The 26,622-nt window shown below is 44.3% G+C and overlaps 1 protein-coding gene across 1 annotated transcript in view; it reads right to left on the reverse strand.

Moving 5' to 3' along the window:
• Window positions 1–25,964, reverse strand: part of slc25a26 (solute carrier family 25 member 26) — a 51,367-nt gene extending 25,403 nt beyond the window's left edge. Inside the window, exons 1-5 of the mRNA XM_070847608.1 lie at window positions 25,820–25,964; window positions 24,110–24,266; window positions 22,327–22,445; window positions 15,937–16,041; window positions 15,292–15,339 (exon numbers count right to left, since the gene is read on the reverse strand). Of these exons, the coding sequence (XP_070703709.1) occupies window positions 15,292–15,339; window positions 15,937–16,041; window positions 22,327–22,445; window positions 24,110–24,266; window positions 25,820–25,852 (462 nt within the window). The 5' untranslated portion in view covers window positions 25,853–25,964. The remainder of the gene's footprint in view (window positions 1–15,291; window positions 15,340–15,936; window positions 16,042–22,326; window positions 22,446–24,109; window positions 24,267–25,819) is intronic.
• Window positions 25,965–26,622: the final 658 nt, after the last annotated feature.

Raw genomic sequence — 26,622 nt, forward strand, 5'->3', positions numbered from 1 at the left:
TTTGTGTGAGTTTGTCTGCATGCTTAATCATATTTCTACTGGTGTGTGTGTGTGTGTGTCTGGAGAGCATCATTTTATTTTTGCTGGCTGACACATTTCATCAGTGATCAAAGGTGACAGTGCCACTTGCTGTGACTGTCAGGTACTATATTACAGGAATATGGAGATTGGGTCTACTGTGTCACTCTGCTGACAGTGCTCCAGGTTGTGTGTCAGTGTGTGTGTGTGTGTGTGTGTGTCTGTTTGTGTGTATGCGTCCTTGCCAACTGTATTAGCGTTAACTTTATTAGTATTCAGAGAGGCTTTGGGCTGTCACAGGTCCTTAGGCACTCAGCGGAGGGCAGGAAAAACACATGTCAAAATATATTCACATTGAGCCTGATTGCAGGAAAGCCAGTTGGCTGCAATTTGACAAATGACTTTTAATAGGTCATACTGCAGCCTCTGCATACTGATGAATATTTAGGAGGAGAGAGAAAGAGTAAAGATGACTGATATTAAGATGGAGAGACAAGCGCACAAATGTATAGGCGGCCAAACCAACAGACGAGACATTATTCGTCTTTTCCTAAAGAGCAATCCAAAAGTATCTCGTCCCTTAATGTTTGCAGCTTCCCTGCTTTAAAACACCATCCTGCTGCTACCGTGGAACAGCTCTCCAAAACCATCTTCACAGGAAATCAAAATTCAGATGCTAACACTTTATGCCAGAATGTCTGATGTCTAACATAATAGTATCATCGAGACGATGTAAAGCTGTACTGTTCAGTTAGTAACAGCAGTGCACTACAGACCACAAGATAAATAAATACTGACTGGCTTTTAACTGTTTAACCACTATTGTAAACTCTAAGCTGCTGATCACTTGACATTATGTTAGCAGAAAACCCTCAGTGGTCAGACGGACCAAACCCCAAGTTAAACTGACAACAAACAATAGAAGACTAAGTGGGGAACTGAACCGAAAATAGCTCTGTGTGCTGTGCAGGGCTTTGCTTTGGTAAAGACGTGTTGTTTGAGGTACCGAGACGATGAAATACAGGCCAAGATTATTTGACAACTTTGGTAAGCGATCGTGCTTTGGAAATATTAAGGTTAGCATGCCAATACTTTACTAATACTTTGTTACAAACGTTAGATCAATCGTTACGGGACTCACCGAGGTTTTTACAACTCATCCTCTAAGGAGCATGAATGTCCGCACCAAATGTCGTAGCAATCCATCTAACGGTCTAACTAAAAACCACAAACCACAAAGAAACCTGCTTGTGGCGCTGGAGGAAAAGCCAGGGGATGATCGTACTCATGAGACTGACCGACTGATAGTTTGATTCAATTTTTATGTTGTTTTTTCACAACAATAGCTGACAAGCAATCTGATTGTTCACACTGAAGTCATGCTGATAATTATTAAATTTGGTCGCAAGACGTTTGGGGGGCCTGAGAGCTACAATTTTGCTCCCACCTCGATGAAAACATTTCTGTCAAATTCACATAATATGACATTAAAAGACAGTGTACACTTCATGAGGTTGTTTACTGTGATTCTAATAGCTTTAAGGACGCCCTCCCAGATTTTATGGCTACATTATGAAATCCCAGACACAAATCATACTATTCAGAAAACCACCGCTCATGCTCTAACTCAGTCAAGACGCTGTGGTGCAATCTCGAACTCAACAACTCGCACACTTGCGACTCATTCTGTTCAGTTCCTGCCACCAGATGTGGAGCAAATGAGCAAAAGAGCAAATGATTCATGAGCCAGAGACGTCTGTTGGATCCTCTGTTAGTATTTGATACTGGATGACCATTCCAAATCCTCTTGGCAAAACCTCCTAAACCCCTGGATTTGGACTTTACCAAATGTGCCATTTCAAATGAGACCATGTGTACTCTCTCAAATTCAATTTATACGCAAAATAAAATCAACAATGGCTCCTTTTACATGTTGAAGCACTCATGTTAAGAAATAGTGAGTCACTAAAGAGTTCAGGTTTGAGATTAGAGCAACAGTTTTACTGTTTAGTTAACCTGTTGCTCTTGAGCCCTTTACAGTGATAGTTTTTCAACCACATCACCACCTATCAGTCTCAGCATTTCCCCTGCACCGAGGAGAGGAGAGGAGAGGAGAGGAGAGGAGAGGAGAGGAGAGGAGAGGAGCGGAGAGGAGAGGAGAGGAGATTTTAACAGAAAGCAGATGGGAGTCAGATGGTGAAACGATCAACAACAGCCTTATTCAATGTGAGGTATCACTGTGGGCAATGTGAAGACCAACACACACACACACACACTAACACTAACACACACACAAACACACACGAAATCATACAGACCGGCCAGGCGGAGCAAAGCCCCAAGTCTAAGTCCACATTTATTACCTGCTAATGCAACAGGGCTGCAAGCTGGACTCACTTGCAGTGAAACACTCAGACACACCCACATTCCTTCTGCTGTGTGTCACGAAAGCACGGCGAGGACCTGACTGCAGTGACACGCTGATAACAAACAGACACAGATCAGATTTTAATATGTTGCAAGTCGATAAAGTCATTAATCACGGCAGAGAAGGCAGGTGGTGTTGGACACCTCTATACGTTACTGTGCCAAGTGTTCAACCTCAGTATCAGACAGTCACCGAGCGGAGAGGAGCCAAACCTGTTTGTCTGTCAGCCGAAGGGCGATCTGGATGTAAACATGGACATAAAACAGGCGCTCGAGAGTACGAGCAAAACAAAGAATAACAAAAACAGTCAATACAGTCAATAAAAAGGGCTGAGCTGAGGACATGCCAGACAAGCACAGGCACACACACCAGCGTGTTGCTGGTTAGTGCTTCTCTAATGAAGTATGACAGATATGCGATAAGGATGCATGTTGCAATACCCTGAGCTCTGAGTAAACAGTGAGTGGGGGCCAGCAATTAATTCCCTAAAATAACTCCAGCTGGACTGAGAAACGGCTCAGGACAGGGGAGGAAATGCTTTCATTTGAAATACTTTTAATATTGATATACATGTGGTAAATAAAAAATACACATTTCAAAACATCTAATTGGTGTTTTCAGCAATTTGCTGTAATTGAATCAAAACAGCATAAAAACACGTGTTATATAAAACCATTAAAAACTTCTTTTTAAAACTTTCTGAGGATTATTGTGGCCAGATTTCAGTTGTAAACAACATTTAGAGCCGTTTGTTAAAGGATAAAGGCCCATATTTATTGACTTTCCATAGATGAGCATTTTATAGACTTTATTCATTTATTATCTTTTACCGTCGTAAACCTTTCAAAAACAAATAAGTTTTTTAGAATCATAGTTTGGACAAAAGATTTGGTTGCACAGTAACACGATAGGATCTTATCATCGTGATACTATTTCAAAGAAAGTCAACACATGATAATATTGTCAATAAATGATAATATATTGCATTATCATCCAACCGCATTACCACTTAACAGATAATATTGTACCATTGTAGCTCCTGTAAATTAGGCTGCGTTCACCTGTTGAATTTTCCAACCTCGTCCCTGTTTTGACCACATACAGGCTGTTAATTATTCTCCCATTATGGGCGGCTCTATGCTACGTTGGACACAACACTGGACACAAGTCATGCGTGCACATATGAGCTAATGTCACACCTACTTATGCAGCGATGACACACGTTACACCCGGCAGTGACGCTGCAAAAAAAAAAAAAAAAAAAACCCTGGCTAAACATAGGAGCACAGGAGGAATTTGTATGTGTTTGGTCCAGTAAGAGGCCGAGGTGTGTGTGTGTGTGTGTGTGTGTGTGTGTGTGTGTGTGTGTGTGTGTGTGTGTGTGTGTGTGTGTGTGTGTGTGTGTGTGTGTGTCAGTGTGTGTGTGGCACATAAGTGCACCTCGGGGACAGAAGGGTTCAGGGCCTTTTAAATAAATAAACAAACACATAAATAAAGTCAATCGATAGAGGGAGCCTGATCCGGCACGCCAGGCCTGTGTTTGGCCTCTCACTTCATAAGAGAGGCCTGAGGGAGACACAGAGGGAGAAAGGAGGGGAGGGAGGGGTAAACTGAGAGTGCCACAGAGGGAGAGGGGGAGAGAGAGAGAGAGAGAGAGAGAGAGAGAAGGTTGAATTTCTCCTCTCTTGATGGTTGTATAGTGCTGGTTAGTGGAAGCCAAGGCCTGCTCTCCCTGTAACAGAAAACAGGCCCCCATGTGCTGTCTCAGTTCCAGCACACACACACACACACACACACACACACCTGTCTTTACTCTCCCCTGAGGCACACTTCACACAAATCATATGCCTATCCAAACTTAAACCTATAACACATAGAAAGCATAACTCCCCTTGTGTGCAGCACAGTTCCTCAAAACCTACATTTGTCAGAGCTTAGCGTGCTGGAGGCCTCGCTGTAGTGTGCATCCTGCAGCATGTGTCCCTTTAAGGCCCATACTGTGTAACTATGAGCGCTGTGCTTTAAGTGACTACCAATCACTCATCCTAACCTTTCCAGCTCCCCAGCGCTGTGAAAACTAGAACGAGAGTTAGCGAGCTTGCTGAGGAATTCCATCTGACAGTTTTGAATGCCAAGGGCAGCACAGTGTGTGTGTGTGTGAGTGTGTGTGTGTGTGTGTGTGTGTGTGTGTTTAAACAAGCCAAACTAGGGAGAGGTTTGAACGCCGGCACATCTCCTGTGAGCAAATCAAATCGTAGCTGGCCCCGGTTCCCCAAAGCCGCCGCAGCCTGGCGAATGTCGGCACAGGGCAGCAATATTCCCGACAAATTAAGACTTGTTCTGAGGTGGAGGGGGAGGCAGAGCGAGCAGAGGAAAGGGGGAAGGAGAGGTGGTGGTGGTGGTGGTGGTGGTGGTGGTGGGGGAGACACAGTGTGCTGGCAAAGATTCAAGAGAGCAATTCCATCGACATGAGAGAAATGCTTCCCAGAAACTCTGCCTAATATTTATGTTGTGCTGGTGATTTTTTTTTTTTTTTCTTCTTCCTCCCACCTGTGTGCAGCTTGTTGCTTAAAAAATGGACACCTGATACAGCAGAAGAGGTAAATTCACAAAGACCTCATCAACACACACCTGATTCTTCACTTTCTCCACAGCCCGGAGGATGGAGGGATGTCACCAGGGATGTCACGCTAAACATTACTAATGGCACTTAAAAAGAATAAGCCGTATGAATATAGGCGTGTATTATGTTTCATGTAACGTTTTCAACATCCTTACATTTGCCGTTTGCCCGTTTTATGTAGAATTTACTTTATATATCAGTGAATCAATGAAAGACTTATTCTTCCGCTGGGTTAAAAACACGGCAGTCAGGATCTGTCACGGCCACTGACAGATGACATCAATGGCAGAGTGCATATTAGCCAATGAAGGGCGGTGCGGTGTGACACAGGATGCCCTGAGGGCCGACCAATTAGCTGCTGACAGGAAGAGAGATGTCTGGCTGCCCGAGGGCCTGGCTGAGGCAGGAGTGAGACGTGGGAGAGTGGCTGTGTACCAAAGCGGCGGTGGTGCAGAGTTAGCCTAACTACACGGCTGGCTGAGGAGAGTAGACGCTACCGAGCGGCATATCTCTCATCATATCAGTGATCCTGTTTGGTATCATTACGACAGCTGGGGCTTAAACAGACACACGTGTAGTGATGTCAGTAGATGGGGAAAAAAAAAAAAGCTCCAATCTTTAGCTGCTTCCCACAGTGGGTGTGTCTTTTCTAATTGTGCTTACAAAGACCTAAATTTAGGGAGATTTTAGAGAAAACATTCAGTCAAATGGTGGTAAAGAAGCAAACCAGCAGCACAGACTGATTTTCAGAGTGGACAAATGATTATGGTGTTCTGTTTTTGGAGGCCAGTGCAGACAAACTGCTGAATGTGTGCAAGCCTGCGAGTCACTTTAATCTCCTTCTTCTAAGCCAAACTGAAAGGAACAACAGGAGAAACGTGGTTATTTATACGAGCTACAGACGCTGGGGAACCAATATGAAGTCTTGGTCGGCAGAAAATCAACAGCGGTGCTTAACTGAAAAATAAAAAGTGACACAGCCAGCAGCAAAGAAACTAGCTGAGATATCTTAGCCAAAATGGATCACACAGCTCTAATCAACAGAACCAACCAATTGTGGTGGAGTTAACATAACTATGGGACACATATCTCCGTCAGATTGTATTGCGAACAGCTGCACAAACCATTTCTGAATTTATGTGCCACCACAATACAACAAAGGCTTTTTTTTTCAAATATAAACAGTAAGAGTCAAACAGTGTGCAGAGAGACTGGAGCACTAGAGTGTGCAACCACACATATACAGCCAAGCATGTAAAAAGAAAAAAGAAAAAAGTAATTCCTTGAAGTTATATAGCTGCTAACAACAAATGTCAGCCAGATGGCACAAAAATGTCACTATGTTTTTTTATTCTAATCATACAAGCAAAATGTAGCTTTGCGTTTATCAGGCAAAACGTTTGCATGCCAATAGTGGTTGACTGTAAGTAGGCAGCATAAAGCCGGCACCGCATTAGCAATGAATTTTTACGAACAGTTTAAAACAGCCAAAAGCTGGCTAAAAGCGTTTGAGCCTATAAATGCAGGTTACATACAGGATAGTTAAATAAGCACCATACTGACGTGGATGTTTCCCTTTAAAGGTAAGAAAGCAAACTTTCCATACAGTGGGCAGGAAGATCCAGAATAAGGTTGCTTGCTTTGAAATCTCCAGCATGGCACACACACACACACACACACACACACACCCATATGAAAACACATATGGCAGAGGTGCACACACACACACACACACACACACACACACACAATGTTCTCTGGGAGCACTGCCCACAGCAATAAAACACAGGCCAGAGTCATTCCAGCGAACCAATCACTGCCTGAAGGCCAACTGAAATGTTTCTCTCCCCGTTTCTCACTAACACAAACATATCTTATCAGCTGGGAATCAGATAAGAGCTGCAGCAGCACAGCTGGAAATAACAGAATCTCCATAGTGAGAGAAGTGCATACTGGCAGTGACGCAACCGCTGTTGGTCAAACGACACCATGCATGGGCCTGATCAGTCCGCTAACAGGCCTCAATAAAAGGCTGCACGACATGATGCTGAGCTGGAATATTATTAGTGGACATAAAATCACTGGCCTCTTATGGACAAGACATTTAAACTGACTTTCTATGTTGTCCAGATTGTCACTGAGTTTTATTTTCAACTACCACAGCCAACAATATGTAATCTCTTCAAATAAAACACGAGGGGCTAAGCAGGCATGATATTCAGCTGCAACTGTCATTCCATTCATTTACATTTTAGTACAAGTCAGACAGTCACCAATGTTATGGCTAGAGCTTGTCCTGTGAGGAACTTTAATAGGAATTTAGTTTCCATACATCCAACAGTTGCAAAGACATTTCAGTCTGAACTAAAAATGTCAGCTAGCAGGTGGCCCTCCAGGAAAAGTCGGTACGAAACATTATCTGGAAGCACAAAGTTGTCTACAAATCTATCAAGCACTTGCCAATTGGATAACTGAAAACTTTGACCTGTTTGTCATCCATCACAGTCGTTAGGATTTATCCTCTGGGGACCTTGAACGTCTGTACACTTTTCATGGCCATCCGAGCAATAATTGTTGAGATATTTTGGTTTGGACCGACCGTCAGACCGATGAACATTACCATCCCTCGAGCCCAGACACAGGGGCTTATGACTTTATACAGATGTGCTGCAGAGAGGAGGTTAACTTAACAATGGCCTTTTACAAGAAGAAAGCTCTTTTGTTTGGTAAAGGCATTGTTATTGATCACACCAAGCTTTCATCAATCTGACATGGTTTCAATTACTATTGCGGTATACCGAGCACAAATATTAAACCACGCGAGCCCTTGGCTCACATAAACAACAGCTCCGGCTTGGACTGCCGTGAATGTAGATGAGTGTTGAATTATGAATTGGTTTGAACTCCTGACCTCTGCTGGGGTTGAGTGAGGTGAATGCTCGTGGTGCGAGTGACACTTTAGATTTCTTTTTTTCCATCGGACATTAAGCAGTGCCATCACAGCGCGACCCTTGACATTCAGGTGGTTTGTTCCAGATGCTTTTGGGTAATAAGCGCTGCTGCTAGAGAGATGATGGTTGTGGATGAGGAAACAGGGGCAAGCATATGCCCTGGCCGGGTAGGGGGGTGAGGTGGGGGAGGGGAGGGGGGGTGCAGGTGCTGCTTCTGGAGAGCCTCATATGACTGTCTGGGGAAAAAAGGGCACTTATGCAACAGAAAACCTTGCAAAGTAGAAAACATTCCTGCAAATTGTGATGAGATTGAAAAAAAAAAAAAAGAAAAAAGTGACTCACTGTCCGGGTCGACTGCCTGAGAATGATTTCAAGATCCAATTGAATTCAAAAGGGGGTCATTCTTTACAGTAAATTGAACATTACTACAAATCCACAGAAATGAGAGATGAGATTGCCTGGCTTTGGAAGGGAGAGGAGAAAAGGAGAGGATGTGCATCGTTGCTTCTAATAAAAGAGAAGTGTTTCTGTAATTACTGGGTGCTTCCTCATGTCTGGCTATTGCACAACACTGATTTATCTTTCTTCCACTCCCTTAATTCGTACTCTCTCCTGTCACTCCAGGACAGAGCGCATATAAAACGAAACTGTTATAGTGGATGTGATTGAAGGTGTAACTCGTGTAAAGGTTTCTTGTGGTGACTTTGTAATTGGCTGAATGACTGAGATAGGTATTACAGTAATTAGGCAGTTAGAGTATTATGTCACTTTAATGCCTGCTTAGCTCAAGAGGAACCCGATTCAAACTGAATCTGCATTGCAAGTATTGCTTTCTGGGGAATAACGCATCGCACTCAATCTCGTGTACTGGCACTAGATTCCAACGTACAGGAGCACGCGCTTGACATTTATTTCCTTCCACATGTCGTCCAAACCACTGCTGCCACCCCCCGTTCCAGACCTTCTCCCCTCCTGCGTTAAATACCCTCCCACCCCCCACTCTCAGACCTTGCCAGGCCACTGGGGCTGTGTGTTATTAGAAACACATGTGGAGCACCAGAGGTTTTCTGCTCGCATCGAGACAAACATGAGTAAAGTTGTGGGAAGCAAACATGGCCCCGAGACCCGGAGGGACACGCCGACTAACATGGAACCCACGGTCATGTTCGCAGCACTCACACATACACAGACATACATGCAGCAGGGAGGGGGGTCGTTACAACAGCTACTAAACAATGTGTTTTTCCTGAGAGGACGCCTGGCACTAGATATTGGTTCGAAACCTCTACCCAGAAACACAGAAACGCACAGAGAATCCCTGCATTACGAATTAAAGCCACAATGATGGATTTTTGAGAGGATTGAAAAGCTCAATGGGGACTAACGCACTTAACATAAGTGTGTGATCCATGGCTCTCAGTGGCACAGACTTCCAATGCATCATCCTCAACAGAGAAGCACAGAGAGCCCCGGCACCGTCCCGCGGCCAAGTGTGCACCGAGCAGAAAGCACATGTGGGGGTCTGACAGCATGGCAGCCAACTCCTTAAGCAAATCCGGCTGTAGAAGTCATTAATAGGACCACGTGTTGATCTTAGGAAGGTTACTGAGGTTTAGATAGATTTGTGGCAAAAGCCCCCGTGCCAATGTGCAGCCCTGAGGGACTGGATGCACGAGGGGGAAGTAATATACACGCATGGATGTATGAAAAAAAAATGTGACGATACAGTTGTATTCACACAGCTGTGTGGATGTGAGTGACAGGAGCAGCCAAGAAGTCCGTCCATCCGTCATCCTGAGTGGTGGTGGGAGTGAACAATTAATCCGTGGAGTGACATGCGTGGTGAAGTTATAGAGATCATCCAGTGACGAAGAGGAATCGTTCTCTGCGGCTTAAGAAGGCCATCGCTCTTGTAAAAAAAAGAGGGACCTGCAAACAACTCAAACTGGGGGGGGGGGATTCACAAACGATATTCCACAAGTCAGGCGGGTAGACAGACGTTGATCCATCTAAGAAATGAATGCTGCTAAAACTCACAGTGCGAACGGGCACATCAGGCCGAGGCCTCTCTGCAGCTGTGGTTGGCTGCCTCGGAATTCCTGCGAAAGAATTTTAAACGTTTCTACCAAAGCGTCGGGTTGATGAGTAGGCTAATATCATCAATTTCTCTCTTTCTTTTGGCTGGCTGTTAGCAGGAGTGGATTCCCAGTGTATTAAGGGCTCATGCATAGCTGCGCTACTTGTGTTGTCTCGCTGCACCTGTTTGTCTGCTTGTTTTTCTTGTTGAGAACTGCTGAGCACACTGACTTCAGATCAGGTCCTCAGGATCAACTGTGACAACAAAACTTCAACGGCCTGCTTATGAACACTTCTGTGCGTGTACCATACTGTCTGTATGTGCACTGTGATAATTCAATGCCAGGCAACACACTCACATCACCCAGATGGCTGACACTCTTCAATGGTTTCTCCATATCACAGAAACCCACACACACCCTTCTATGGGTCAAGTCACGTCAAGGGTCAAAACTACAGAGGTCAACAGGACTCTTTGTCTACTCACTGATCACAGTGTAAACAGATAAGGTAGCAGCAGTAGCTCACATTCTTCCTCTGTCCGCCTCCATCTTTGAAACCAATAGAGCCAAACTCCATTTCATTGGCAATTATTCCACTGCCTTACAGAGGCTGATAAAAATCTTATTCTATAACCGCGTAATTGCAAACAATTGAAAATGGCTCTTACGGTACACACAGTCCAAAATGAAAACAGAAAAGGCACAATATAAGTGAATATAATCATCTCGTTGGTTCATTTTCAACTGACAGTTAAATATTTAATATCAAGTTTAATTCCTCTTTCTTCCAATGCAATCTTGCAACATTTTTCCATTTCATTTCATTCAGCCTTGTTAAGCATTCGAAGAAGAGTGGGTTTGCCGTCTGGCTCTGACAGACTAAATGGCAGCTGCTCCAACGAGGTCCAACTTTGAACCCTAAGCAGGAGGAAGCGTCCACTCGTTCACACGTGTCCCACAAATCCTGCCTTTACATATGTGGTGGAAAGTAAACATTTTTTTTTTTTTCTTTTGCTTCCCCTGTCCTGTTTCTCCTCCCTCGTTCTGCTCTGTATCTCCTCTGCTCGGTCTTGGTCATATGAGGGTGTATAAACATGAGCCTCTGTGGATCAGTGCGCACAGAGACAGGATATGAGAGTGATTCCCCTCACCTCTCCCTTTTGAACCTGCGTCACAGACGGTGAAAGGTGGCTCCTTTCCAAAAAAAAGGGCCACGCAGGGGTCAGCTGTGCTCTGCTCTGCTCTGCTGCGTGTCTACTGAAACTATTTCAGCCTCAGCATCCCAGCTGTGGAAGCAGAAATCCACCCCCCCCCCCTCACTGCTCTGCATGTACACACCACAACCACTGAGCGGCCATTGCATGGTTGTGATACACACAAAGTCACACACAGTTCCATCTTTTAGAAGCTGACCGGAGCTGAGCAGGGGTCTACACAGCGAGAGAAATCAATCACACTGAAGTGGAGGTTCGACTGAGGCCTGCAGGGATGAGGACTAGACGGGAGCGAGAGAATGTGGGCTTGTGTGTTCTGACGTGATTAGAAGATTTGTCAGCAACTATTTTGATCATCAGAATCCTTATTTATATATAAATGTATTGCTTCCTGCCATAAAAAGGTAAAGATTAGTTGTGTTTCCTTGTTTTTGGATTGATCAGACAAAAGAAGACAGAAGATTAACAACAGTTAATCAAGAAAATAATTGATGGATCATCAGCAGATAATGAAGATAATAGTACGCTGCTGCTTCAATCAATTGAAAGAAAATAAATCGGCATCTACTTTGATAACTGCTTCATCGTTCAAGTCATTATTTAACCAAAATGCCAACATTTCCCCGGTTCAAGCTCCTCACTAATCACTTGTCACGGCCCCCGTGATGATGATCACAACGCTGAGAATCGCGTGCACTGGCCATTACAGTTGGAAATGAGGGAAACACTGCACTCTGACCGCCATCGTTAAAGTACCAAATGACGGAATATGTCAGCAGAGTCCCAAAGACTCTGACAAGGTGGTCTGGAGGCTTGTGGTGGCCCATCTCCTTCCTAAAACACTTTGACGGGCTTCCTTTAATTTGTCATCCATCTGTAGCTCAAAGTCAGTCCTGGAAAAAAGTTTTGAACCTGATCATTAAGCACCTTCAGATCAGTCTGAAAACATAATTTAGAGGCTGCAGAGTTGGAGAAGGTAATTTGGTCTGTTGGTACCAGTTAAAGCCCAAGTCAGCAAGTCTTCCCCTTAAAGCCAAACCGCTGTGATGGAAGAAGCAGACAAGGGATCAACCAGGGATTGTGAAGAGGAGAGGGATGAAGAGGAAGCAGAGGTGTGGTGTGGAGGAGCCTGGATGGAGAGGTGTTTCATAAGCTCTACATCCAGATCCTTTACCTCGGGTTGCCAGGTCCCAGCTGTTAGGGTGGAGGAGCTTTAAGGCTGATTCAGAGGCTGGCTAAAGAAATATAAATATATACAGACTATTCTGTCTCGCTTACCCAGCTCAATTACCTTCCTTGTCTGTGAACTCAACCACTTAAATATGTGAAAAAGAATATTTAGATGAAGAGTCTTCCTCAGTGCCAATCAGACGATGATCCAGCCTCCTCTGTCGACTGTGTCCGACACTGTCAGCTTCACTTACACCCATCCCTCCACAGCCCTCATACCACCACATTACCAAATTACTATCTAATAACCCATCTCAGGCTCATCACTCAAACTCAAATTGGGGCAGTTTAGATCAAATCCAAGATCACCTCGCAGCACTTTAGATCAGAAAAATAAAGGGCTCGCCATGAGAAGAAAAAAAAAAAAAAAATCATCATTTTCACTGCAGTGACTGCTGCTCGTAAATGTCATGAGGCAGGACTGGTGTAATGGGGAGGCAGAGAGACAGGGAGAGAAAGGGGGGGAGTACAGGAGAGCAGTGTGAGAGAGCCAGGCACAAACATCTACGGCAGTGCTAATCTTAGCACGCCATCTAGTGGTGGAAGGTGGTGCTATCCAGCAGGAGAAGCAGTGGGGGGGGCGTCCTCTTAAGAGCTTAAAACGAGGGATCCTGCCAGAATGACAGGCGTCACCAGATGATGTAGAGGCTTGATTACGTGTAAGTAGAGTCGGGCTTAATTGCATTTTCACATTTTCAAATAATAGATGCAAAATAATATCCAGACAACTTTAGCAGCTCACATCTGGGACTTCTAAACAAGTGCACTCTTCTGTCCTGAGCAAAGTCTTGCAGATGTTTTAATTAATATGTCGTCGTTTTTTGTTTTTTTTTTCAAAGTTGAATTAAGTCATTTTTCACAGCAGTTTTTGTTCACCGCAATCTGAATCTCATTGATTTCATGCTTCATTCAGCTGGAACCCGAAAAGTACAAACTCAGCAGAGAACTTGACGAGTTCCTTTAAAGGGGAGGGTAGACAACAGTAAAGATTAATGTGGTTTAAAAGAAAAAAAGAATTTAATGCCTATTTGTCTACAGTCCAGATATGTTTTTTTTTTTTTAGAATAATAAAACTCAGCCTTGTTGTGCTGTGTAAAACTGGTTAAAACTTTTTTCTGGTAGGTCCAATCCAATCTGGATGTGGGTTGGTGCTACGATCGCCAAATCTGTGACACCCCCACTCCACCCTCCAGGTCCAGGCCAGCCTCCCACCATGGCCCACATCCTGCACTAATGTGATATCATGCCCATCGGAGATGCCTTCTGAACCCTAATGAATATATAGCACAGAGAGGACCCCAATTAGTTGGCCAGCGAGGGGGGGGGGAGCTGACACGCCATACCACATAAACAAACTTATCTTGACAGGGGCGCTCGGTCCAAGGAGGGAGATGTGCGGATAGCGAAGGAGGCCGAGAGAAAATGAATTACCTTCCTGACACACGTCAAAGCCAATCACCGCGGAGCATCCCTTGCCGTTCCCGCGCCCCAAATCCCCGCCGCCACCGTTGCGTTTCATCTGCCAGTGTTAGTATGCACACAGGCCGTGCGCCAGCCTCCAAATGTATTCATTTATTCAGAGCCCCTCGGAGAAATCACAGTGTCTTGTTGTCCTTTTTTTCCTCGGCTGTCCAGATGGAATTTGCGTGAATAACATCAGTTTAGTGAGGCAGAAAATAAGTACAGGCTAGCACAGCGGAGGGGACTAGATTACACCCTCACCCACCTCCCCAAAAAAAAGGATGGAAAGACAAGTGTCACCTTCATATACTTCTTTCTCCCTCTCTGCCTCCTCTTTCTCATTTTCTTCTCCAGTTTTATTGAAACTTATCAAGAGGGGTGGGGGCTAAAAGTGAGAGATCTAAACAGCTTTTGCTAAAATGATTATGTGTTATCATGCTCTGCAGGTGCAATTACACAGAAGATCGTGAATCAAAGAACTACAACGGCCTTTTCAGACTAGATTACGCCCTCAGCCACCTCCCCAAAAAAAGGATGGAAAGACGAGTGTCACCTTCATATACTTCCTCCTCCCTCTCTGCCTCCTCTTTCTCATTTTCTTCTCCAGTTCTATTGAAACTTATCAAGAGGGGTGGGGGCTAAAAGTGAGAGATCTAAACAGGTTTTGCTACAATTATTTTGTGTTATCATGCACTGCAGGTGCAATTACACAGAAGATCATGAATCAAAGAACTAGAGCAGCTTCCTTCATTATAAAAAGGTGAGCGGCCATCAAGGGAGTGCAGTCCAATGCTCATTTATCCTTGTTTTGTTTTGCATTTATAACACTACTAATTGCATTAATTAATCAGATGTACTTCCAAAAGGAGGGAGAGCGTCTTGCACACGTAATTGAATGAGATGGAAGTCACAGAAAAAAAGAAAAAAAAAAAACTGTAAATCAATATTTCCAACCTCAATAGAACCCAAGAGAAATTAAAACGTCTTCAGTCAGAAGAGTGGAAAGCTTCAATATTCGTCCAGCCTATCAAAAATAATTCACCACACAGCGTTCAAGGAGACCAGTGATTGTCTTTAGCATAAACTCATGAAATAGATTTCAGTAGAACTTGTAGATGTGCTGAAACTAAACTTAAACTAAACCAAAGACGGACACAACAAGTGTGCGATCGGCTTCAGGACGGGCAGCTGTGGGCTGTGATCACCGTCACTAGGCAGGTTGCGGACAGATGAGCTGAGATAAAATCATGGAGAGTTGAGAGATGAAAGAATCTGTGAGTGATCCTACCTCTCTGAGAACGGTGCTCCTGTATCCTCTGTACAAGCCTCGGACACCCTGCTCAGAGAAAACAGAGAGGGTTCACAAACACACGTTTATTACAACTACAGAGACACAGAGACACATAGACAGGATCTGAAGTGGACTGAATGAGATGAGAAAAAAGAAATCATGAATATTTATGACTTAGTTCTTACTTTCATAGATTTAATTTTTAACCGTTCATGATGGCATTTTATCATCAAAGTAAGTGCTGGGTGGGGTGGGGGGGTGATTTCTGTGACTTTCTGACACCAACAATCTGACCTTCATGCAGCAATGTTTTTTCATAACTCACTCTTTTATGTGTACAACTGAGTGCAAAATATAGTATGTCCAAAGGAGTGAGCTGTTGTCCTCGTATTTACAAGATATGGCCTCTCTTTATGACGGCTGGCTCTTCACCCCGCCTTTCGGAACAACTATAAACCTTCCTGCGGGTTCCACATCATAGGAACTATTTCTTTTCAAGCCTACTCCTGCCTTTAGTATTATTTTGCGTCTGGATTTAGATTAGGTTTGTCCTCAGCAATTAACTTGGTGTTAATACCGCTGATAGGAAATGACAGAACTCCCTCAAAATAAAAAGCAAAAGTGTCTTTGATCGCTGTGTACCTCTTCTCTGAGTGTGGCCAGCAGCGTCTGGTAGGTGGTGACTGAGGGGGAAGCCTGGGTCCTCTGTTTGACCACCTCTGTGGGCACCCGGATCAGACACGCCACCTACAGGATGGAAGAAAACATGGTGTTGACTGAATACATACAGTCTCAGGTCACAGTGCTCCCAGGTGCCCTTTTGCTGTACAGATCCTGTGCGTGGTGTTGTCATGACGTGGCACAGCCTGAGCAGAGCGATTACGTCGAGCAGGCGGGATAACGAGCGCTTAAGTTAGCGTCCAATTGGGCCAATTAACAAAGTGGTACACGCGGTGACGCCTGAGCAACAGGTAAAAAGGTCATGAGGCCGACTGTGTATCCGTGTCCAAAGAACATGCACTTCTATCAAACACACTGATAGAGCCCAACACACACACATACACATCTCAGTAACCACACTTCCCCCGCTACAAGCTCCAACCCATCCACCATATGTCAACAAAAATGTGGACTGCCAACAGCTAGTGAAGATGGACATGAATATTTATGCTTCATAACTCCCATCGCCCTAAAGGCAGGCAGGCACAGCTGCCCACCTGGCGACTTGATTTCCCATTTATCCTGCACCGGAGCGGAAATACCGGTTGACGGCAAACAATCTTACAGAGCGATTGGTGAGCCGCCCCCCTGCTGCGACTCCCCTTGGTCATACAGATGCCAGTCTGCCGGTGCCACCCTCGCCACGGAACCATGATACGGGAAGAGGAGGGAAAAGAGAGAGAGGGAGAGCGCTGCAAGAAAGATAAAAATGCAGCTCTTTCCTGTTTTGCTCCTTCCCCATTCAGCTATCCATACTGATTTAGCATTAGCCTAGAAGTTCTGGAGGAGATGGGCCCTGGAGGAATAGGCTCTGTGAGGGGGAGAGGGCTCCCCCAGCAGCTGTTAGAGGGCTCACTTCTGTCAGCCACTCGTCCTTTCTGTCGTCTCCTCCGCCAGACACCAAGGACACTTTATGGGCAAGAACTTGAATATATGCGGAGCACAAAAGGAGAAAGGATACGTCAGCAGTGTTGGAAGTCAATTGAAATCACAGACTGAACTGAAGAGGACTTTACAGATGTGACATGTGAACCTGTACAGGCACTGCTCTGGTTCTGTACCTCTAATTATTTGGTCCCTTTCGCGGCTTTTATCTCGACCTTCGCTGTATCACTTCTGCCGCAAGCCGGCGCGACTTCTTCCTCTTTTCAATACACAATGAGCAGATAAACCTCCTTCTCTGTACATGAGAGCAAAAAACAAAAGACCTGAATGAGTGTCTGAGAAGAATCCAGCGCAGTTCTTATTGGTATTTCAGGTGAGTACAACAATAGTCTAGCTGCGGCTTAATCGTGGAGCAAGAGTACCACCAAGTGGCTAAACTTTCACCTACATCACCTCCCTGTGATAACTAAGCTGGCTGCATCCATCTCAGAGATCTCATTTGCCCTCCCTTTGGTCAAGTTACCATTTATAATACATTGTACATCATGTTTTCCCCAAACCAATTCTCCAAAGGAGCAGAATAAGGCAGCTAAATGGAAAGAAAGTGGCTATGACAAGTAATTACTGACGTAATTGGATGTGGGGCCTGCAGTTGAGACGGCCTTTCCTCTCCTGTCACTGCAGAGGGGAAGGCAGAATGAGCCAGAGATTATACCAAATAAATTAGGGACATTGTTTATTTGGGAGTAATTTGCGCGCCTAGGGGTGGGAAGAATGATGTTCAGTGGGTAAGAAGACAAAGTGTGGAGCCTCTGAGGCCATTTCAGATCTCTGAAACCAGCAGAAAAATCAGGGAACAATGGTGATGAATCAGGGCGTGATAAAATAGGGCCTGGCTTGTCTCAATAATAGTCACATCTTGTACGGACAAGTAGAGGTGGTATGTCGTTACATTTTGAAACAAAGAAAAAACAAGCAATAGAAGGAACAAAGAAAGGATGAAGGCAGATGTAGGAAGGTGTTCCTCATTACAAGTCAGGCTTGTTACCGCACATTAATGGGAGCGCCGTGGATGGAAGGCTGTCAGGACGACACGCGTCTGTTTCTTCACCTGTTTTGCTCGCCCTTCATTCTTAACGCTCCCCCCCGGCTCATAAACCTATTATAAACCAATGGCTGTCTTTTAAATTCCCTCTACCATTCATCTTTATTTACGAGCTGTTAGATTCGTCAAGCAGCGTTAATTAGGAGGCTGCCTGCCTGTGATTGGAGCCTCTCAGTTTCCCCTGGTCTGTTGTTGTTGTTAATCTAAATGACAGAGCGTGTTTTCAATTTCCAGCACTGGCCGCCAAACAACAAGGTAAGGAGCCCGTGCTCAATCATGGGCGAACCACGGTAAGGAATGGGAAATTAGCAGAGACTCACAGCACATTATTGGCATAGCCGGCGAATCAATCCGCAGATTGAGTCATTATATCCCTCCGTCCTGTCCTCCTCTGCTACATCCTACTTTAACTGCTCAAGGCCATCAGGACACAGTGGTCAGTCAATCAGGACCAGGATTATCATTTGGGAACAAAAAGTGACACAGGCTGCGGCTGAAACTCTTATGGGGCATTAAAATACACACATTAAACCAGCAAAACAGACAGTTTGCCAAAGAGGAGCTGCTACAGTCACACATGTGAGGAAACTGAGCAAACAACTGAGGGAAATATGCCTAACTTTAGTTTAATGTCCAAACTGATTAATTAAATAACTCCAGCTGAGAAGTTTGCTTAACAACTTAATCTCTTATTAATGACGTCTCTATCGATAATGAGTGCGTGCTCTAAAACCCTGCTACATTTCCTACATCCTCCCCACTCAATGACAGAACCCCACTTTAAAAACAGAAAATACAAAATCTTACACAGACTTTTACTGGAAAAACTGCATGTACCAAACTCCCACAACTTTTCTGGGGTTTTGATCAGTGCTCAAATCCTGGAAACACATCATAGTGCCATGAAAGGCTGAAATAAGGGTCAACAAATGAAGGAAGGAAGAAGAGGGAAGAAAAAAAAAAAAGGTCATAAAGAAAAAGGGAAGAGATGAGGACACTGCCTGTCTCCAAATTTGAAACAACAGCCAATAAATCACAGACCGTGGCGCTGCTCGAAGGCGATGCATGGATTATTTCTCAGTGCCAACTTAAGTGGCTGCCAGTTTCTACCCCCAAATCTCCTCCTCCTCGCTCCCCCCCTGCTCGCTGTCCCCCTATCTTGTCATGTCACACTGTATTTTCCAGTACATCCTCCCGAAGACGTGTGGTGGCGAGGTGGTGGTGGTGGTGGTGGTAGTGGTGGTGGGGGGGGTTTATAGATGCGAGAGAAGCCCGCCGCCTGGCCTTGACAAATGAGCTTTCAGGGCAGACGTCGAGCGAATGGGAATGAAGATAAATCTGATCTAATGGCTGGATAACAGCCTGCTAGAGCCTGACAGACGCCATCAGCTTACACATTCTTTATGGGAGCGTCCCACCACCGCAGTCACACAAACATCAGGATGCTTCTGGAGGGTGGGGGGTGGTGGTGGGGGGGGATTTCTCCCATTGTCTTGACCCTCTACAGGTCGTTCTCTCTTGAGACTGTCCTCCTGTCTGTCCTCCACGTCTCTGTCTGTCCTGCACCTGTTTCCGAGTGAAGCCAGGCGTTAAGTAGGTTAATACAGGAAAGTCATTAGTTGTGACATTGGAAGATGTCCATCCAGCAGCTCTGTGAGCCTAAATCCAATGAAGAAACATATTTAGGTCTTGAATTTAAACTTTTTTTTTTTTTAAATGATGCTTCCTGCAGGTTGTAACTCTCGTGAGAACATATGGTGATTATCGTGGTGATGCTTGTTCTTGCTGTATATGCTTACTCTTTCCTCCTTCCCCTTGATGAACATATGTTAGACCAAAGGCTTGGCTATAAAGACAAAAAATACTTAGATATAAGTGTGCATAAGTCTTTTTTTTTTTTTTTTCTTTCTTTCAATTCCCATCCAATACTTTATGCAGAATAAGTTCTGAGCAACAACTCCCTCTGGTATGACCATAATAGACTTTGACTGAAGTCCACATCTAGTAAGTTAATGCCAAGTGGAGCGCATCATCCATAGAGGGAGCCTTGGGGACGGGATTAGCAAAGCAATAAGTCCCATAAAGCTTCTGTTGTGAATGTTTCCCAGTGGAAACAGTTGGTAAAACACGACTAAATGGACTCCTGGGGAAAGGATCGTGAACTGATGAAGAGGCGGAGTGGGGAAGTCAGACAAGGACCAAATAACAAGTTGCTTCTTCTTTAAGTTCCTGTGTGTCAAAGCCTGCCTGCACCCAGCTGCTCCCAGCAAAGAGAGAGACGAGCAGGAGGAAGAGCAACAGAGGAGCACGACGAAAACAAGTGACTCTGTCCAACGCCGGCAGAGGAGAACATATAATGCAGAGTGGGAAATGAAACATAACAGTAATGAAACTCTGTTCTGAGTTTGCATTCACGTTGACAATGAGATTTGTGTTTAATAATTCAGATTAGAACCACGGTAACAAATGTGTGTGTGTTATTGTGAGGTTTACTTTAACTGTTAAATCGAGCTGTCTGCCAGGTAATTACCTTCTGCACTAAAACACGACAGAACACAGCCTTTACAGTCACAGAGTAGATGATGAAGAGGCAGCGGGAGAGACGGTTGTCTTCTTTAAGAGCAGGAGTAAAAAGAGTAATGGTGGCTTGAACCTGGAGGATGCAGGCACTGAACTGAGCAGGTACTTTACAAACAGAGTCCGATCTCCTCTCCTCGGCTTCAACAGTGTGGCGTGGGCATTCTGAAAAGGCTCTTTACAGCTTTACAGCAAACAAACAGCTGAATAATGTGACACTCATGCTCTATTCCTCAAAAAGCGTGGCTTGAAGAATTGTGCATTTTGCAAATATAACCTAGTTCAACATAATCAATAATAACCATAAAACAATCATAGAACAAACTGACCCAATGTACCTACAAATAGATCCTGATCAGTCGACTAATCAGTTAATCAACCAACTGCTTCAGCGCTGGACGTGACAAGTATATCACACCCACTTTGTCGAAACTTTGCCAAGCTTATGTCATAACCCCGGTGCGATAACTTTTAATTAAAGATCATTCGCAAAGACTGAGAAGACACATATGTGGCAGCGATTGCATCATAGTGCGGGCGTTTAGGCCTTGCGTACCACTCGGGGCAGCACTAGGATAGGCCTTTCATGGCTAAGCCTGAAGATTACCGTCTTTGAACAAGACGTATCCAGTTGCCAGAATGCAGTGGGATACCGCCCCCTTGCTCTGCTCAGCTCAACTGCGAGGATTTGTGCCTTTGATGTGCTCAAATCCAGAACAGCGGGAAAGGGGTTAAAGGCAGCCGCAACCTCAGCCTCACCTTTCGCACTCCTCCGGACGGTGCCATAGACGGAAAGTCTGAAAATTGGCAGATTGTTAAGTGCTGCGCTGCTGCAGTGTCTACAATAACAGCCTCGCCGATTGTGGCGGCGAGGGGATGAAAGCAAAATGCGACTCTTGTTGAATTTGTGCTAATAGAAGAGTGACGTGTGTTCTCTCCTCAACACTTTGAGGCACCAACACACAGATAAACTCAAGCACAGTGAACACTCTCCCATATGGAATGATCCTATTTCATAAACATGCAAAACTTGGCTAAATTACATCTATCCAAAAGCCATGAATACTGAAAACCTAATATTTTGCGGAACGCCGTGGTGGTATAGCAGGGGGGCATCCCTCTTCCCATACCCCCCATCCCTTCGTGCCAATGTGAGAACGTGTGGCCCCCATATGGCTCACATTCTGTGGTTCACTGCGAGCGATTGGGAGAGGATGGACTGAGGAAATTGCGCTGCTCCTCGTTGGTTTCGAGCCTGAATTCCCCAGACTAAATTGGCAGTCTGGAGGCCTGAGCTGGGAAAGTAGATGGGTCACTAGGCCGTAATGAGATCTTATTTACTCAGCTAGTGCGGGAAATGATGGGACAGTCCTGAGGAAGCCCCCTTAACTCTCACAGCTGGACCCCAGGGCCCACAGCCAAAAACTGCGTACCCTCCCCTCCACTGCTGCCCCCTAACAAAGAGGTCTGTGAAATCTGAAAGGCAATAATGCTAACCGACATGCCAGTGGCGTTCATTTGGGACTTACAGTGGTGGGAAAGAAACAAAGAGGCAAGAGCGAGTGCGTGGAGGAGCAACAACAAGTGCACAAGGCAGCTGGCCTTCTAAGAATGGAACGACTGAGAATGAATTAGGCCTACATAAATAAACTTGGCCTGGAAGTGCACTGGTGGAAGGAAAGAGGAGTAAAGATCCAAATTAGAGGAGGGACAAAGTTGGGACAATGTGGGACAGGAAGACTTACTATTTCTCCCAGAGAGGCGGCCAGCATGTGAGTGACAGGTGCCACGTGTGGTGCCGCTAGAGCTCCGCCAGCGCCGAGCAGGGACTTTGTGCAGTCGTAGGTGACAAAAAAAGCAGCGGCTGTAACCAAGCAGAACCACAGACATTTAGGGCCCATTAGTCAACCAGCATACAGCAATTAATATCCCTCACTACCACTGACAGGGGAGAAACTGAGGTGTGAGTGTGTGCGTGTCTGTCTGCATGTGCGACAGGGGTAAAAAGCTAAGAAAGTTAAGTGCGTCTCATGTGGATCGAGTTCAGTTCTTTCTTACTCCCACTGGTCACAGAAATTCATCCTTTAAATGGGTTGAATTCATTATCAAACTAACGACATACGAACATCTCATCCTTATCTGTCTCTCTCTGATCTGCTCATGAAAAGGGTTTGGGCTTTAGTCATACTGACTCATTAAACAGTCAGCAGATAGATTTATGCAGCTGTTTGATAGAATGGTCTATTGATTATCAAACGCCATTGCTTTTATTTGCATCCTGCATTACCCAAAAAAAGAGCAGCCTCAATCAAAAGTAATCCTTAAAAGTATCTTTATATTTATACAGTTCAAATGTCCACAGTGAAAAGACTAACCAGGTACATTTGTAATCACTGTGACTGAAACCTTTGTGTTGAACCCGGCACTCAAGTGTTAAAACCTTTAATTTGCAGATTATCAGCTGACATGACAAATAAATTACCCGCCTGTGGAAAACACTCAATTGCAGATTTTCTAGTCATAGCAGCTCTATTAAAACCATTTAAAGAAGAACCTCAGACCATCAGTCAGTTTACGGTTCCATCATCTTAATCTGCCTGCTTTAAAATGATGTTCTCCTCCTCCTCCTCATCCCTGTGATAGTACAGTTCTTCTAAAGGCTAGGAACAAAAGAATCGAATCTCCCCAAGAAATAAATAAAGCACAGAACTTTGCCACCGCTTGTGATGATCTAATGAGGATCTGTGCAGGATCTGGCTGTGCAGAGCGGCTTCTTACAGCGCCTGCCAGAAATGCGGTATGGCGGCTTGCAGCGTTCACCAGAACAGCTCATCCAATCGACTTCACACTTCACACAGGCTGCACTCCCTCAGCAATACCCCCACCAAGTGTGAAGTCAATCAGATGAGCATTTCTCAAGATATGCAAAGGACATACAGACAGACAGACAGACAGACAGACAGACAGACAGACAGACAGACTGACAGACTAAGATGCCTCTACAGTGCCTCCTATTGGTCAAAAACTCAGAAATCACACATAACCAAAGCTGGTTATATTAGCACAAAGCAAATGGAGGATATGACATTTTTTGTAATGAAAGCCCCGCCCACAGCATGTCAGTAAACTTTGGGTCCAAAAATGAGACAAGTAACTTTTTCAGTTTGTCAAATTTTGCAGGAGGAAAAAAAATGATTTAGAAAATAGATCAAGATGAAAATAGGCATTGCTTATATGGACAAATTCTTCTGGATTAAGGAAAAAAAAAAGAGCCAAAGGCCAAAACATTCCTTGTTAAAGGAACACTGTTCTCGAGTAAAACTGAAGGACAGACAGACAGACGGACGGACGGAGGGAGGGAGATTCTTCCCTCTGTAGTTAGATCCAAGCTGAGTGCCTGCCTGAAACCACAACACGAAGAGGACTGGTCATTTGGTACGCACCTCTGGGAGAACGCCAACTGCAAACAATACCGAACAGTGAACCTTCATCAGATCATATATCCAGCTATCACAATGAGCGTCTTACCATTGGGGAAGGAGCCGACAGCAGCAGATGGGACCCCGGCGTAGATGCCCCTGAAGCCCCCTGCCTTGTAGAAGCCTTGCTGACTCTGCAGTCTTGTCTTAATGGTGTCCAGGGGGAAGAGGGTCAGATCCACACACATCCCCGCACTGCCTCCTGCCTGGACAGACAATCACTTTGTGAGTCATAAAGACACAGTGCACCCCCTATAACACCAGTGGGGGAGACATTTTTTAGCCACTTTGTGCACACTGACATATTATCATTTTATAGAGCCGACATGGTGAACAGCCGCTGCTTGTTTACTCATCAAGCAGAGTTTACTCATCAAGCAGATACAGGGCACCATTAGGAATGATGTGGAGGCATGTTTTTGCCCACCTGACGTATATAAGCTCAATATTCAGTCGCCTTTTAGCTCCGTTTTGGTCTCCACCGACTCCTGAGGGAAATATCTGGCTCTTTAGCTGCTGAATGCTGCACTATGTTCACCTGCTGGTTACTGACTTTAGTATCACAGTGAAAAAAATGTTATTTACTTCATATATCTGTGGGTAGTTTATTCTATAGCGACGCATCATTGTTTATAAACTGATCGTGCTGCACTTTAAAATTGAGTAAAGCAGCAATGTAAATAAATGCTTGGAGTAAAAACCACAATATTTCCTTCTGAGTTATGGTGACGTATTAAATAATGAGGGCCACACTCTGTGACAACACTTTATTTACTGTACAGAAGACAAGAAGACACGATGTCGCCTCCTGTAATCAAGTGCAGCCCACATCTGTCATCACGAGTCCAAATTAAAAGGATAACACGTACCGATACGTCTATGGAGCACAGTATTGAAACGCTTCACATAGGAGCATAAAGAAACATGAAATAAAAGTACAAGTAACTGAAGACAGGACTCAAATAATGAATGAATGTCTTTATTGTCATGGCAACAAGTACAACGAAATTAAAGAACAGCTTCTATGCAAGAGCCATAATTGCACTAAACACTGTATGACTGGAAACTTGTGAAGTGACCTGTTGTTTGGGTGTGGATGATATTTTTTTATTTTTTTCTACATTTTAATGTACTTATATATACTTTTTATTCTATTTATTTGTGTTTTCTTTTATACCTAAAGGAGGTTGCACCTTTCAATTTCGTTGTACTTGTTGCAATGACAATAAAGACATTCATTCACCCATCTACAGTAGCATGTACTATGTACTTGTATTTATATTCTATTACTAAAAAATACTCCAATATGGGGAATAACTTATCTTTCTACCACTTATATCTGTCTCCACTGGCCAGTCACCTCATCTAAAACACTGCATCTACTGCTGCGAACACATTTGATCTGTTATGTGACTCGATGAGGTCCATTGTTCCCCAAACACTGTGGCTGTGACAGTAGCCTCCTGTTACTTTTGCCTCCGTTTCTGCTAAACTGAGGAGAATTCGGTTATTTGGCCAAAAACTGAGACACAGTTTAGAGGAACAGTGTAAGTTTGACTCGTGATGTGAAAACACAGAAACAAAAGTTTGTACAATGGTGGGATCGTGCGCACACAGACAAAATGACAAGATGCACCCACGACTGGAGCTCTTGTGCTCAACTGCGACTAAATGTGCGATTAAAGGTGCTTAAATTCGGGGTTGGTTGATGTAAATGTTAACACAAACCGTGAGATATTGTACAAAATGGCCTCCTTACCACCAGGGACGCGATGAACTCTCGTGTCTCCATCTCCCGCTTACAAACTCTTCTCTCGTGACTCGTGCCAGCCCGTAATTGTGCGACAGTTGAGCATATTTGACACTCAGGTGTAATCAAAACATGCCTGCCAAGGACGCTGCCATCTTGGTGGTCGAGCTACTTCCGCATGACGTCATGACGCACGATACTCACGTGATGGTGACGCTTGTATTTCTGTCAATACGCTGTATCAGGTCAAACTGTATGTTTTACTGGCTTTTTATTTATTTTTAGAGAAAAATGAATTAAACATCCTCATAAAATTACTAAAAAGAAAACTCAGTCGCAGTTATAGAGTATCAGACAGCTCATTGTGCCCTGCTCATAGATAAAGTGATATATTCACTTTCTGAGAAGTAGTTTTAAATAAATATATTTCCAAAGACACTAAAACACCACAATGAAAGCAAAGCTGATATTAATATATACTGATATAATGTAAACAAAAAAAAGATAATTTAGAATAAATAGGTGCAGCAGATGTTTGGTGTCACTGAATTACTGTTCAGACATTGTTTCTGTATGAGAGATTTAAGTGTTGATCAGAGTGAGCAGCTATGGTTGGTCTTCTGTCTGGTTGTTCTGTGATCTACTGCTATAACTGAGAGAATATGGAACAGGTTGTTTCCAGGGTGTGATGGTCAGCAGTCATGGATAAGATAAGATAAGATAAGATATTCCTTTATTAATCCCACAGTGTTTGGAAATTGTTGATCTCACTTCCTTCCTCCCGTCTGTCAGGTCATCTATGATCCACTAAC

This window comes from Pempheris klunzingeri, chromosome 2 (assembly GCF_042242105.1).
Source record: "Pempheris klunzingeri isolate RE-2024b chromosome 2, fPemKlu1.hap1, whole genome shotgun sequence".
NCBI classification, from domain to species: Eukaryota; Metazoa; Chordata; class Actinopteri; order Acropomatiformes; family Pempheridae; genus Pempheris; species Pempheris klunzingeri.